The sequence below is a fragment of the Zeus faber genome, assembly GCF_960531495.2.
Source record: "Zeus faber genome assembly, chromosome: 8".
Classification (NCBI taxonomy): Eukaryota; Metazoa; Chordata; class Actinopteri; order Zeiformes; family Zeidae; genus Zeus; species Zeus faber.
In genome coordinates this window covers 7670315-7686874 of record NC_137195.1, presented here as the reverse complement: position 1 = coordinate 7686874, position 16560 = coordinate 7670315, and the positions used below count along the sequence as shown (strand labels likewise).

The following is a 16560-nucleotide window of genomic DNA, read 5'->3' as shown; positions in this document are numbered from 1 at the left end:
GGCGGACTCGGGGTTGGTGGTTTCCTTGGTGACCGCTGAGCCCTTGAGCTTGCTTTTCGGAGCGTCCAGGGCTTTTAGCTTCTTGGCGTGCTTGGTTCCCTTGTAGTGGGCCAAGGCTTGGCTCTGCAAGAAGAACAAACAACAGGCTGGGTCCAGAGCGGGGAACGGGGCTCAAACCGGAGCCAGAGCCGGACGTAAAGCCCAGATGAGGAGCGGTGAAACAGACTAAACATAATTAGCAGCGTCGGTTCGCGGGCCAAACACCTCGTCTTACAGAGTGACGAATAACACGGATATTCACAAGGAAATCAATGGAAAGAACGTACGTATACAGTGCATATTATAAGCTTTTTGGAAAAAAACTGGATCACGTCAATTTCAGATATGCAGTACAGTACGTTTAGATGAAGTATTGGTGATGATTCATTTTTGTTGAGGAAAAGTTGATGAGGCGTGTTTGGAAACACAAGCACTTGAGACAGACAAACAGACAGACAGACAGACAGACAGACAGATGGATAGACAGATAGATTGACAGATGGATAGACAGATAGACAGACAGATAGATAGATAGACAGACAGATAGAAAGATAGACAGACAGACAGACAGACAGACGGATAGACGATAGACAGACAGATAGATAGATAGATAGATAGACAGACAGACAGACAGACAGACAGACAGACAGATATAGATATAGACAGACAATATACAATAAATATAACAATTTAAAATAAACAATAAAAAATAAACAATAAAAGAAAAAACAACCATAAAATAAACAATAATGGTTAAAACAATTCGAAAATAAACAATAAAAGAGAAAGGTTTGGCCATATAAAATAAAACAAAAAAAAACCCCAAAAAAACAATAAACCTCTGTTTCAACAGTTCCCACTCAGAGCCAACGGAAACATGCTCCTGCAGATAGGTGCTGTGGCTCGTACAACACTCCCCCATAAGGGAATTATTTCTTTTTTCTCCTTCTCCTTCTTCCATATTAAATAATAAACAACGACAAAAACACTCAGGGAGCGGTATATCCGTGTCCCGCGATGATTAATTTATGGGGTGGTCGGGTGCTTTTTTTTCAGTCCGGACACGTAGCACCGCCGAGGTTCACCTTCACAACAGATTTATTCGGGCACACAGAACTGGGACACACGCAAAGACTTTCAGTCGTCCTTGCTCGGCTCCCTGTTCTTCCGCCCAGACTTTGCCCGTGGCAGGAAGGAAGGAAGGAAGGAAGGATGGAAGGGAAGGGAAGGGAAGGGAGGCATTGGGCGGAACGCAATTGCCTCCCCGGAATAAATAATCGTGCCAAGCGCACATTTCCGAAAGACATTTGTAAGCGTCTGTATTTACGTGCTGCGTCGCTTTGGGGTGGAGGAGGCCCCGGGCGGAGGCTGTGAGAGACCACTGGCATGAGCAAAGTCTTTCTGCAGGTATTCTCCAGATATGGAAGATAAAGAGGAATTCTAACGCCTGGGAGATTGTTTCGACTCGCAAAGCAAATAATCCGCTAATAATTGATCCCAGACGACGCCCCGGCGGGCGTTCGGGTCGTTGACCGCGCACAGAGGGAACGTCTCGTCCGGGGTCGGTCCCCGGCGGCTCCACTCCGCCCGTCCGGGGCCGCCAGACGGACCGGTGGGAGGCCGCCGTCGTGCCTGGGGGTCCGGGTCGGGCCCGGAGGCGATCGCGCCAATGCGGCCGTTGCGTCGGTTTGAGCAGAAACAGATGTCGTAACAGAGAATGAAACACCGGCAGAAGTTGGACTTCATCATGGGAAAAGACGTTTTTCGTTGCTCCTCCGACCGCATTCGGAAAGAGCTTGATATATCAGCTTGACCCGTTGGCGACGGGGAGAAGACGTCACCTATTTTTGGCGCATATTCCCGATGCTGTACAAACTGATGTATTTTCGGCGGATACCCAACCGATATAGCGAGATCATCCCTCACGTGGATTGGCTGAAGGCGCTGTCTCTCAAGGCATGGATTCAAATGAGACGCCCGCTGCGAGAAGGTCGAAAGGTCGCGTCTCTCCTGCGACCTAGCAGGCACTGCCGCTGCAGCCGGGCTAGTTGCGCGGCGCTATTCACAGACGATGAATTATTTTTGCACTCGAGGGAAGCCAGCCCGAGAAATATGTTGGTTTTTTGGTTTTTTTTTGAGCGACGGGCGACGGTGGGAGCTATTTCCAAATTAGGTGTTACTGTAGAGAAGACAGAGCACCATCAGGTTTAAATTGGGAAACGCTGAACATGGAAATGGAATTAACACCAAAACAGCGTTGGACCTGATAAAGTATGAAGTGTGTTTTTCAGAGGAAAACCAAGGTTTTTTTGGGGTTTTTTTTCCGTGACAGCAGTGTCCTCCGCTACATCGAGTAAACAGGGTGCTGTTTACGAAGCATTTGCGTCAAAAATAGAAATGTAAATAATGATTTGTGCGGCAGAACTTAAAGAAAACTTAAAGGGATTTTTGCCGTGTCTGCCGGACGACTATCACATGAAAAACCAAACGTTTTTTTTTTCCGTGTCCTATTTACCAGAACTAGAACAGTGAACTCAAAGTCAAATAAACAAACCTAAAAACAAAACAACAACAACAACAACAAAAAAAAAACCCATAAAATCGTCACGGCCGAGACAAGCACATTAACTTCCCCGGGGGGGAAAACGTGATTATTTCCAAAGTGTCCAAAATAGACCGGCACCAGCCGATGGTGCGCTTGTGTGTTTTTCTTGGAAAAATCAATGAGTTTAAAATTCGGGGGGGAAGTGTTACACGGAGAGGAGATGAGATGAAAGGCGGAGACAAGACGAGGAGAGGAGAGGGGGAAGAAACAGGAAATCCCCAGTTGAAACAAACACTCGATGTTTATTCATCTGAAATAGAGTTACCGACGAAACAGATCGGTGGCTCTCTAACACTCAGCCGCGACTGGTAAATAGAGCTGCCGTTACCAGACGGAAACCCGAGAGACGTCGGAGAGTCGAGTTTGAGGGCCGGGGAGAGCGGGGAGCACGTACAGTATGAAGTTTCAGCCCATTCACTCAATGTGATGTAAATGGAGACAGAGTAGATGCTCAGATAAACCGATCGGCTCTGACCAGTGGACAGGCTGCTCAAGACGACAAAGGTAAAAGAGAAACGCTGTCAGCAGTCAACTCATCTACATTACATTACATTACATTACATTACATTACATTACGTCATTTAGCACATGCTGTTGTCCATTGTATATTGAATATTGTGACAATAAGTACACTGCAAATTGTGCCGTATCAAACAGCTCTATATCAGTCACAGCCAGCTAAACCTTCTCTTGGAATAAGATAAGATAATATAAGATTAAAAAATAACTGTACTAATCCCTGTGGGGAAATTCAGAATAAGAAGCACTAGTATAGTTAGGGATGTATTTATTTTCATCTTTTTAAATAGGCTACTTTAATATAATATCATATAATATCATATAATATCATATAATATCATATAATACATTAATATATAATATAATAATATAATATAATATAATACAACATAACATAACGTAACGTAACGTAACATAACATAACATAACATAACATAACATAACATAACATAACATAACATAACATAACACAACACAACACAACACAACACAACACAACACAACACAACACAACACAACACAACACAACACAACACAACACAACACAACACAACACAACACAACACAACACAACACAACACAACACAACACAACACAACACAACACAACACAACACAACATAACATAACATAACATAACATAACATAACAAAACAAAACAAAACAAAACATAATAAAATAAAATAAAATAAAATATAATATATAAAATAATATAATATTATATAATATAATACAATATAACATCATCTAAATCTAAATTCATTTGGATCAGTGGCTTGGAATGCACATAACAGAGCAGACATTCTCAACCTTGGGGTTGCGACCCCAGCCAGGGTCACTTGATGTGCACACAGGTTCAAAGAACATTTCTAAGACTGATAAATTGATGTTTGATTGATAAGTTTTGATTAAGAATTGTGTTCATACGTTAATAGGCTGTGAAGTACAGTATATCATCATTTTATGTATAATCCTTTTTCTCTGTAATATAATAAAAGGGGCTGATGCGATCAGATCCACATGAAATTGCATGAAATGCATGAAATGCACTGTGGAATATTCCCACTTTGACGGGTCGGTTAAAATTTTGAAAGTACGGTAAGAAAGATTGTTATCTAGATTGTTGTATTGGTATTTTGATATTTTGAGAATTTTCCCCTGGAGATTAACAAAGTTTTATTTTATGATATTTTAGTCTCAATCTGTTGCTTATAGGCGTACAGTAAATGTGAATTGCAATACATAAAAGTAATGGTGTTGGTTCCAAAATAATAACAAAAGGCCGGCTGGTTGGTGTTTTAATGATGTCATATTTTATTTACACATGAACAACAACATAGCAGACGGATCCTTACTCACAAATCTGTAATATCCATTTAAATGTTACACATTTAAAACCAACACATTTCACAAAAAATACGACTTAAGATGTCAATATTTAACTATATATCTTCCCTTCAACATCAAGGTGGAGGCTTACAAGTTAGAAGTGGTAAAGTCAGTCAGTCAAACTCTAATGCAGTTTTACACCAAAATTAGTGTGTATATGCAGGTTTTTTAAATGCAGGTAAACCCGCTAAAAATAAGCCATTGACTCCGTTCCCATTGCCAGTGGACGGGTATGCCTTTCTTTTTCTTTTCTGGTGCGTCACGTTGGACCCACCAGAAAGGGGGCACGTCATGTTTCCAGTGTGATTAGTTAAAAAAAACAGTAGAAAGCAGCATGGAGTATCCATGCCCGCCCGGCTGCGCGGTGCCAGGGAGCCAGCTGCCGAGCAGGCCGGCTCTCCGCGCATCGGGCCCGATCCTTCGGCAGCGGGGAGCGGACGCGCTCCCCCGGTTTGGAGGGCCGGCTTGGCCCAGCGCTGGAGTGGCTCGGAGCCCGGCGGGGAGCCCGGGGGGGGGGGGGGGGGGTTCTCGGTTGGAGCGGTCCCCACGAGGCGATCCCCGCACTCAAAACATTTCATGGTCCCACATGCGGGGAAAAAGCCCATAACTTCTGATTTAGATTTTGGACTCCGAATCGGATGTGAAATGATCGAATAATGCACGGATATTCCCGTCCATTTACGCGCCAGCGTCTTGAACTTCAACGTGCGTCACGGCGCGACGGAAAAGGGGCGAAATGAGCGTGTCCACCCGGGTGTTACGTTTCAATCACTGCCGATTGGAGCTGGAGCCGATACCGTGACTTCTGCAGAGTCATTTGTCCCGGGAATGAAAGCCGATTGTAACCATTCCCACGAAAGGCAAAAGCCAGATGTTAGTGGATGTTGTGGGTTTTTTGTGCAAGGGGAAAGGGGTGTAAATAATTTTTCCTTTTTTTAATGAAAGCTGGAAGATCACAACGGTAGGCAAAGCCCTTCCCGAGGCACATCAGAACCATGAAGCAAACGCCGCTCCCATCCCCTTGACACCACGTCCAGCTACGTCATGTACGACATGGAGCCCACCCCCCAGTAGTCCAGCGCCGTGCCGTTCCTGGAGGTATCGGTGCAGCTGCAAGAATTGGGCACCGCCATTGAGCTGTTGCCCCGGTCCAGATGTCCCTCAAAAAAGGCTGCGGCACCTCCCGGTTCTCTCCGCTTTCTTGGACCGAATCTCAATTGGCTGTTCACTTGGTCGAAGTACCTTTTTTTCACATTTGCCTTCACCAGTCCCTGGGCTGTTGCAGTTCTGGATATGGCCCTGAGTGCTCCTACCGCCGGCAGCATGAGCAGCATGATGAACAGGCCCAAGAAGAACATGGCGAGCAGGCAGTTCAGTTCTCATTCTCCAGGATAGCGCCAGAATAACCCAGGAAGCCAAAAAGGAAGGCGATAGCACCGACGGCTATCGTGAGGTTTACCGCTGGCAGAAATTTGTCTGTAACCTCGTATTCCTCTCTGTTGTCCTTGGCATTTACAAACACACTGATGAAAATTGCTGCAGGCAGCACTACACGGGGTCCGTTATCGACACCGATTACAAATTTTCGAGTTCCCGTTGGAAGGTAGCATCAGTTTGCGCTCTCGCTCCTCTTTATGTCAGCATGACGTCTAAAACGGGTTACAATCTTCTGAGGTTTCCGCTGAACGCAGCATCGGTTGACGTAACGACGCAAGTCTTCCGAGTCCTGGTGACACACAGGATTACTACCACAAGCCGATACACTTGTTGCGTGTTAGGACTTAAAATGACCTAAAATTGAGGAGGTGTCTGTCTACTCCCTGTAGTCCACAGAGTCCTGCCTCGCGGTGTCTCTGTGGAAGGAAATCACTCCGTGTGGAAGTTCCCGACAACACGCGTCCATTCAAACGGATTCAACACCGCGTGACCCTCAGAGATTTCATCCAACTTTTTAAGCGTTTGTGACTTAAATGAAAGCTGCAAGCGAACTCCATGTGTGAGGACACAAACAGGGAATATGTTTAGGACTGTTTTGGACTCCCACGGTTTGTGTGTTAGGACTGGCTCGAATGCTGCAAAATAAGGAGAGACACGGCACTGGGCCGGATGCAAACAGAACGCCTTTAGATTTATAAAAAAAGGGCAGAAGAGATAAAATATCAGTCGAAAAGCTCCACCGACGTCAAGCAGGTAAGAGGATACACACACACGCTCACACACACATATACAGTATGTATACACACACACACACAGTTGGCAAACGTTCGGCTGCTTTTTTCCATTAATTCCTGCTCCGTATGTTGATCGATACGGATGAAACTTCAACCACGAGATGTCCGAAAGGTCCCGGCTCTCACGAGATCTACAGCCGTGACTGTAGCTCCAGTGGTTGTCCGGTTCCAGACACTTTTAGCCCGCAAAATGCCAAGGAGAATAATATTAATGAAAATCCAAACCATAACAATAGGGTTCCATCGCCGCAGGATGGACCCCTGATTGTCACCACAAAATGGAAGGTGAAGAGCAGGTATTTGAGGTCCCGTGTTGACCACTGTGCCTAAACCAAGGGTCGCCTCAAGCTCAAGGGTCACGTCAAGGCATTGTGTTTCCCAGCGCTGTCCCTTAAATACTCCAACGCCTTTTGATGGGAGTGGGACGGGACATTTTTGATTCCTTTTCATTGTCCGGTGACCAATGAAAGCCCCCGGGTGTTTTGAAGTCATACTGTTAGTTTGATCTTCCAATGTTCCAATGTGATTCTTAGGCATGATCGCCCTCAAATGACCACCCAATCATTTTACTGTCAGTCAGTCTCCGCTCCACGCGATAGAAAATACTCTCCAGAAACACATTGGTCCGACTGTTAAAACAGACTAGATTCAGCCGCTACACCCTCACTTGGGCAATATCCTTGGACAAAGAAAAAAAGGAAGAAAAGCGGACCACAACCTAACCTGTCCTGGAAAACCATTTCAGTACATCGACGACATTGACACGCCTACATACACTGACAAAATCAGCTGATCAACTGTGACCATGTGATATTTGGTCAGTTATAGGGGAGTGGGCAGGGGAGGCACACACCTCCAAACTCCAAACACTGTGTTATTCGGTTTTTGCATGTGGTCCTCACCGTATCTTTTTGCTTGATGTCATCTTTTTGCTTGACGTCTCTCCCACTGTGAGCACGCAGGCATTCTGACCGCCCAACAGAGATTTCTCTCGCTGTTTCATGTTTTTAAACATCCGCCAAATCCAGTCCCACATCCTCTGTCTGGGAGTCGCACAATCCCATTTGGAATCTTCACGAATGAGGTATTATGATAAGTTGTCACTGGTGCAAACTCTATTTCTGTCCGAGGCTTCAAAAAAACCCCCAAAAAAACGAAACATAAAAGGCATTTTATACTTAGAGCCTTTATCTACACGGTGCAGCCGTGTTGACTGACAGGCCAACAGAAAAGTCAATCTGTTTTGCTGGAGAGTTTAAATGATGGGCACCAGACAATGAATAAATCACGATAGACTCCAGCGCTTATAACTTATAATAACAGCGTTTTGAGGCGTCGCCGGCACATTTTGAATTAGAAATGGATTGATAACTTCCGTAATGGAAGAGGTAGGACATTGCCGTCTAGCAATGCTATTGATTTAACAATATCCAGCAGTGGTAGTGGCTGTGTTGTTGATTACTTTCAAAATTGTATGGAAATGAGCTGCGGTGAAATGGAAACACCCCTGCTAGTTCGCCAGTTATATTTTAAAAGCTAGTTTAAACACAATGCATTCCATCAGAATAAATTGTGGAATGTTTCAGGTAATGAATGCATTATTAGCTCGAGCGGCAAACACCCAATACAACTGCCACTTAATATTATATCTAATGCAATCTACTTTCTGCTATGCGCTACCGAGGCAATGGGCATCTTATTTGCGGGGACGTGTTGGCGATGGCGAAACAGTTTGGGAACAGCGAGGCCGTTCATCGGAACCCAAACATATTTCTGCGAACACAGTGCAGTTGATGACTCAGCTGAAGCTCCGGCAGACAAGGAATGCCCACAGCAAGAACGGACCGAGGACGGCAACTACCTGATGGTTACTCGATCAATATAAGGTGTGAACATGGCCTTGGTGTGGAAACATGGTCAGGGAGACCTTACAGGCTGCTTGCAACCAGTCAAACCAGGTGCATTGCAGTGTTCTGAAGGCAACCTCACACTTTTTCGTGTTCATAGTCACGAAAATGAATCCATTGAATCGAGCACGATTGTCCGACTTTTTTCGTGCTCCACATTACACAATTCAAACCATTTCATTTGAACGGGGAGATGTTCTTCTACCTTTGAAGGTGGGGGCGCAGATATGTTCACGGAAACTAAAAGTAACCCGGCGAAAGTAGGCCACCACGGGGAGTTGGGAGGGTGGGGCATGGATGTATTGAAATTTTAAATGCATGGGTTTTTATTTTCGTTCGGACTGGCACAAAATAAAAGCGGGATACTGGTTTCTCTTTTTCTCTCTTGAATGGTATATTAAATTCAAGGTCAGGCGAAAATAGGGATATAGGGTCATACCCTCAGTATGAATTTCGCTTATGGATACAATTTAACTGGATATAAATATCACCGTTTGCCAGTCAGTGTGGTAAACATTTCCATAGTAACAGCGAGAATTGAATAGACCATTCAACGGAGAAAAAGCGCAACCAGTATCCCGCTTTTATCCCACAATCATGCTCTGGGACACGATTCAATAGATTAATTTTCGTGACTATGAGCACGAAAAAGCGTGAGACCAGCTCGCATAAAACACATGACGATTCCCACGAACCAACAGAAAAGAGGGAGTTCACAAGGTTGTCCTAGAACATGGTGTAAAAACAATACATTTAACATTTTTTATGTTGTTTGCCCTAAAATAATGAATGCAAATCCTGCTCTCCTCCTTTTTAATGTTTACCTCGAAGGAATGCATGAAATACCACTTCCAGACAGTCTGTAAACTAGGGAATACTTCACTTTGGCAGCTCGCAGGCACGCACGCACGCACGCACGCACGCACGCACGCACGCACGCACGCACGCACGCACGGACGCACGCACGCACACATGCACGCACGCACGCACGCACACACACACACACAACACATTCATATCCAATATGTTGTGTCTTTTGTTTGTTTCTGGTTTAATCCAAATGCGCATTTTTGCTTGAAAAGTTTTGTTTTGCTGTGAGTTCACCAACGCCTGTGACTATACGGCAAAAAAGTGAAAACATGGCAGTGATTCCTCAATAACCGCTGCCTGTTTCAACCAATTTCCTTTGTACTGTGTTTGTGTTAATGCATGCATTTGGTTAAAGTGCCACATGGTTGGTTGCATCACTTAGTGTCCACTGACAACAGTGTTCGGTATTGTTTTTGTTCGGGATGAATCCTAACTGAAAGGTACAATCAAGTAATATTTAATTCACTCCCTGACCAAATTGACCGTGACCTTGGGGATTTAGCAAATATTGGAGATCGACGCCAGTCAGCCACTTTTACGTCAATGTCTGCCGAGATTTCCAGCTCTCAAAACCGGCAGTCTGGTCCAGACTCTTTGTTTGGACCTCCGCACGCCTTCGACCACCTTTCGAAGGGAGTCTCACTCACCTGGGAGTTGAACCTCAGCTGGCACACGCTGCAGGAGACGTGCTTCCTCTTGGCGGAGGGCGGGGCTCCAAGCGTGTGATGCAGAACAGCTTTTTGCACCGGATCCATCTGAGGAATGGAGGCGGGAGAGAAAGAGAGAGAGAGAGAGAGAACACGAGACAGTTAGGCAAGGGGTATTGGAGGCTAATTAGGACACAGCAGTAAAACCGACCTGTAAATCACCCTTGTCGTTCTCGCCCATAGCTGGGAATCCGTCTCCACCTTCAACAGGTGCCTGCAAGCTCTGGCATCTCAGGCAGATCGGCTCGGCTCAGCTCGCTCGAAAGACGGCTTTTTCGTTTTTGTTTTTTTCCTCAGCGTCGAGCTGCGACTAAGACGGCGCCAATCTAATTTGCTGTCCGAAGTGCATACTTAATTCTAGCCCCGGACGACTCATCGGAAACATAAACACATGGCAAGGATGTGTGCGTTATTTGTGACTCTGGAAATGGCTTGTTTTCCTGCATTCCTGCCCCCTCTTGGACCGCTTGCTATTTACCTTTAAAAAAAAAAAAAAAAAAAGCTTTTAGCAGCGAACAAACAGCCATCTGCTCTGCCCAGAGAGAGAGAGAAAGGGAGAGAGAGCGGGAGAGAGAGAGAGAGAGAGAGAGAGAGATAGCAAAGAGACACCATTTGGTTGGAAAGGTGGAAAGGTGCCGGCGCCCTGTGGGAGGTTTATCCACCTTGACAATAGTGCCTTGCGACGGCAGAATAGACAGAATGGAATCGGAGAGGCGTTCCGCTGCCTCCTCCTGCGCGCACCATGCTGCTCTTTTTTTTTTGAGGGGGGGGGGGCTTGGAAGGGGGCGAGGAGGGGGTCTCGGATTGTACGTGCTCATGAAAACGGTGTCAATTTACTTTGCCAATGTTTCTATTTGCGGCGTTAATAATTCTCCATCAGGCTGCCAGAAAATGGATTTTAATCAATTTTAATTTCAATCTCAGCATCACCGCTGAGACAGATGGCTTTGATTATTTTTTCGTCATCAAACGTTGACTGTCAACTCAACAAATGCATTTTTCTGTTGCAATGTTTGACAAAGTGTAATTAATTCCGCTGGGATTTAATTCCCCCTCGAAGGTCTCGAATAGAGAAATAGGCCGCAAACCACGCGATACCCTTCCCAGCACACTAAGTCCTTTCCAGGGACTCCCTGTCCTTCGCCTGGCCCGGGGACCGAATTTGGGGAAAAGAAACTGTTACGCAACAGTCTTCCATCATAAATCGCACCCAAGTTTTTTTTCGTGGGATGACACAGTGCGTTGGCACCGAGCTCTGGCAGAGGAAACACTACAGTAGAGACACAGACACATTCTGGCCTGCTGGAAAACTAGGGCCCGACTTTTGGAAAGCACCAGTTAAACACATCTGGGCAACGACCGAAGAAAAAAAAAAAAAAGAAAAAGAAAAGAAAGTGAAGGAATGACATCTTGCTAGAAACACGCATTGGGGAGAAACATGTTATTTCACACCGACTCCACGGAGCAGATGCTGCGAAAGACAACACTGAATGTAAAGATGTGATCACGTGAAATGGGGCGTGGTGTTTTCCTCCCCATGGAAACGTAATTAATCTTTGGATTATTTAGCTTTAAAAAACAAAAACGAAAAAAACCCACTCTGTTTGAGCTGGATCCACAGCGCCTCTCGGCAGGATATCTCCCGTTACCCATAATTCAATCTGCTTATTCCCCGCACCGGCGCATCTTACTGTGCGCCTTTTTTTTTTTTTGAGAAATACCCTTGTCATGTACCATTTGATTTCCTCCCGCCAAACCGAAGCGATGTGTTCTGCGGAGCACAGCTGCAGCGCGGGAGACGCGCTATTCCCCCCGCGCTGCGCTCCCATCAGCCTCCCGCTGCTCCACATTCCCTGCGCCAGGACACACATTTCCAGCTGAAAAACGGCCCCGGCAGAGGCGCGCAGGCGAGCGTGTGCATGCACCGAGAGGAAAAAAGAGAACAAAAAAAAAAACCCACGGTCAGAAGAGACCCAGACTTTAGACGCACACACACACGTGCAGAAATATATGCAAATACATAAAAAAAACACACACGACTCATGCTCATGGATACAAGAATGTGTTTATTGGGCCAAGTACGAATTAATCTTGGTATAGTTGGTGCATCGTAGTGCAAACACACAGAAGCATGGAAGCATAATGTTTAGCAGCCTGACAAAAGCAAGAAATACAATATATACAGATAGTAAATATGCTCTCCGCTCCAGATAAAGATAAATTACAAAACAAATGGCTATAGCAGGGGCTACTGTAAGTGGCAGTGAAGATGCGCGTATTAACCGGGTATACATATGAATATGAATGTAGTGGATATTCCTGTTGGGTTGGGTCGGCTTTGTCCAACGTAAAACAGTCTGTAGCAAAGCGTCATCAAAAATGCACGAGTCTCATTGCTCGGCCGGCCCGTGGCTGTCTCCCGTCGCTCGCCTGCTCCAGTCTGACTCTCGTCAGGGACGCCCGTCAGCCCGTGCCGACGGCTGGACGGGCGGGGTTGAGGGGGTGATGGCGGTTGGAGGGGGGGCAAGGGGGGGGGGTCATTTACGGGATGCTATCTGACAACCTACAGAAGGTCCGTCCGTCTCCAAGTTCAGCGAAGCGACAGCCGCGGACGCGCGGCAGCGGATAATGTGACAGGACGAGACAGTGACGGGCGGGGTGCCGGGAGCGGCCGGGCCGGGCCCAGCCTCCCTCCCTCCCTCCCTGCCTCCCTCCTCGCGGGGCGGAGGAAGATGACGAAGAGGAGGAGAGACCCCAGGTCCGTCTCCTCAGGTTGTGGAGGGTGGGGGTGGGCGGGCGATATTTAAACCACATGCGATGTAACAAGCCAGGCATCAGGCCGAAATGGTGGCCGAGCTCGACATTAACGGTTCCCCGGTTGCCCCAGGCAACCACATCAGGGCCGTCGTGGACATATAATAGTGTGATATACTGTGTGTTTAGAAACTGTAAATGACAAGGGTTAGAGTCAGGACGCCCCTTGCAGGCAGGAGCAGGAAGTAGTTTAATTTACTGCATTAAACCCATTGCAATGTAAATGCAGCAACTGCAGTAGAATAATTGAGAATAATTACTAAAGATGATCTAAGACCTATTTATCTATCTATTGATCGTCACTCAATTATCAAATGATTAAAATTCAGCGACCATCTTGTCATTCTTGGCAGCCAAAAAGCCGATGCCCGGTTGCACGGCTTGGCAACCGCTTCTAAAAGCAAGTGAACTGAAATTGCTTTTAAAGTCCTCGATAAGTCCACGCAACAGCAATTTGTGTAATGGTGTGAGGATGGATCGTTATTTATTGGACTGGGTTCAGCTGCATTCTGTCGGTAGCCAGAGTGGAAGCATGTCTCTGTCTGACTGAATGACATGCACAAACACCTTCATGTTCTGATTATCTATCAATTGACGAAAAAAGGCTTAAAACGGACTAAGACGTGAATACAGAAGGGAAGGGAATATTCTTTCAGGTTTCTATCTATCTATCTATCTATCTATCTATCTATCTATCTATCTATCTATCTATCTATCTATCTATCTATCTATCTATCTATCTATCTATCTATCTATCTGTCTGTCTGTCTGTCTGTCTGTCTGTCTGTCTGTCTGTCTGTCTGTCTGTCTGTCTATCTATCTATTTATGTCTGTCTATCTATCTATAATTATATCTATCTATCTATCAATCCATCCATCTATCCATCTCCTTCTCCATCTCCTTCTATGTACACCCTCCGGGGCAGAAAGAGACAGAGACCGGTCTATGAGGCAGCGCTGCAGAGATTTCCATTCTCAGCCACCAGACTCTCTTACCATTAACTAAAGTAGAATGAATGACCTGTCAGATGCAAGCCTCTGCCCCCGTGCCTCCCTCCGTGCCTCCCTCCGTGCCTCCCCCAGTGCCTCCTCCCCGTAACCCCCCGCCCCCCCGTGCCTCCCCCAATCACCTCCATTTCTTGACCCACTAAGTTAAGCCCCCATCAGCCACCAGCACCGCAAACTTTTCCAGCAGGGGTAGAAGAATTAGATTAGTGTATATATTTAGAATTAGCAACGGGGTTGGGGATGGGCGAGAAAACAGCCCCTCGCAGATGTCCTTAAAAGATAAAAAACGACACATCAAACGCTAACAAATGGAGGCTTCTTACATGGGCGGAGGTTGTCTGGAAGCAGGATTAGCCGGTCATGAAAAAGAGAGTGATCACCCAAAATGTGATGTCACTGCAGTTTTTCACGGGGAGAAAATGACACCCCAACCCGAACCGTGGCTTCTTCTTCCTTTTTATTTTTTCTATTTTTTTCTCCCCCGAACAAAAGCCCTTTTCTGCGTTTTGTCGACAATGTTGAATACGTGCCATTACACAGAATGCTAAATGATGTATTTGTTTTGAATCATATTCCAAGGTGGGCAATTATGTGCAGGATAATGGGTATAATTAATCAGACGGACAGGAAAGAAATAAGGGAGGAGGTGGGTTTTGAATGATAAGGTGGCGGAGAGGAAAAAACAAGGAATGAAGACATTCCGCTGCTGAGCGCTCCACTTAATGGGGAGATTCACACACTGGTTCTGCTTTGAGTAAGAGCCACGAAGGCCCTCTTTTAATCTTCATCATTCTATATTCCAGCAGATTTATCTGAATTAGTAAAGATATATATATTTTTTTAATCCAAACTACAGCTTCCCTCTTCAAAGTCCCTTTTTCGAGAAAGTCTTTTTAATCTTGGTGGATGCTGTTTGAGTTGAGATGGTGGGACACTGGAACCAGAGAGCCTGTGGAGCAGGGCTGCCGCCAGCCAGGCCTATTAGTGGATTACAGTAAACAAGATGCAGGATGGTGCAAACTAGTGTTTTCAAAGTAGTTAAAAGTAGCCGTAAAAAAAAAAAACTTCTATACAAAACCAAAGTAAAATTGTATATGAATATAAGAAATACATATAAATATAGGAAATATATATAATTGTACTTTCTCCACATTGGTTTTTCAACCATTTAAAGCCAAAGACAAAAATATTGATTCAAATTCATTAAAATAGGCACGAATATTATTATTATTATTATTATTATTATTATTAGCATTATTATTATTATTATTATTAGCATAATTATTATTATTATATTTTATTTTTTATCGTGTATCTTTGCCCCAGCAGGTTCTGGCTGGCCAAAATTTGGATTGAGAGTGAGAATTATTACATTGATTAAAAAGAGGCGGTGGCCGCTCGCTCCAGCGGGCTTCACCGCAAAACAAGTGACAACTGGAAAAGATTTGGGATCCAGTGTTTTTTAAGTGCTCATGCATGTGTGCATGTGTGTGTGCGTGTGCAAGCGTGTGTGTGTGTGTTTCCCCCTTTCCCTCCGCTGACGTAATGCCGCGGCGTTTGTTTCCCGCGCGCCCTTGTCGTCGTTTTGAATAAGCCTGGCTGCGCCGTGATGGAGGCCAGGGAGACGCTGGGAAGCGAGCGTGGAGGCTCTGTGTGCACCAAATGGATGCAAAAAGCTTTCTGTGCCACTGAGTACTGCTTATTGAAAGTGAAGGCAGAGCTTTGTTGCTTTGCTTGGCCTCCCCCCTCCTCCTCCCCCACCAGCCTCTCTCTCTCTCTCTCTCTCTCTCTCTCTCTCTCTCTCTCTATCTCCCCCCCTCCTTTTGTCTGTCTCCCTCTCCCTCCCGCTCTCCCTCCTTCCCTGTCTGTCTCCCTCCCGCCTCCTGCCCACGCCACCCATCCCCGTGTCTCTCTCCATCCCTCTTTGTGTGTGTGTTCTCTCTCTCTCTCTCTCTCGCTCTCCCTACCCCTCTCAGCCTTCCCACAAACCTTTTCTTCCCCTATCTCTTCTTTTAACCCCACCGGCACACACACACACACACACACACACACACACACACACACACACACACACACACACACACACACACACACACACACAAACACTCATGCACGCACACACACATTCAAATACACACACACACGCATGCACACACGCACACACACACACACACACACACATACAGTCCCATTCTTCCTACAGTCAATAAGGACGACCTGTGGCAGCCTGGAACTCAAGAGACGGGGCTTTATATTCCATTAAAAACAGGGGGGAACCCAGGAGCGCGCCTCTGAGCAGAGAAAATGACTTTACTTTAGAACAGCAGGTGGACATCCGGCGAGCAACAAACAAACAAGTTATTATTATTAACAAGTCCTCCGCACCCAGAGAAATGGGGAATTTGCCGTCACATAGGTGGCAGTGGCGTCTGTTGCCTCGCCGTCAACTCCCGCCCGCGGCAAATCAGCGAC

General features: G+C 45.8%; 1 protein-coding gene across 1 annotated transcript in view; it reads right to left on the bottom strand.

Moving 5' to 3' along the window:
* Nucleotides 1-16560, bottom strand: part of znf385d (zinc finger protein 385D) — a gene marked incomplete at its 3' end in the record, with an annotated part of 49504 nt that overhangs the window by 14524 nt on the left and 18420 nt on the right. The window contains exons 3-4 of the mRNA XM_080004931.1: nt 10207-10314; nt 1-123 (exon numbers count right to left, since the gene is read on the bottom strand). The exon at nt 1-123 is cut by the window's left edge and continues 46 nt beyond it. Coding sequence (XP_079861057.1) covers nt 1-123; nt 10207-10314 — 231 coding nt within the window. The remainder of the gene's footprint in view (nt 124-10206; nt 10315-16560) is intronic.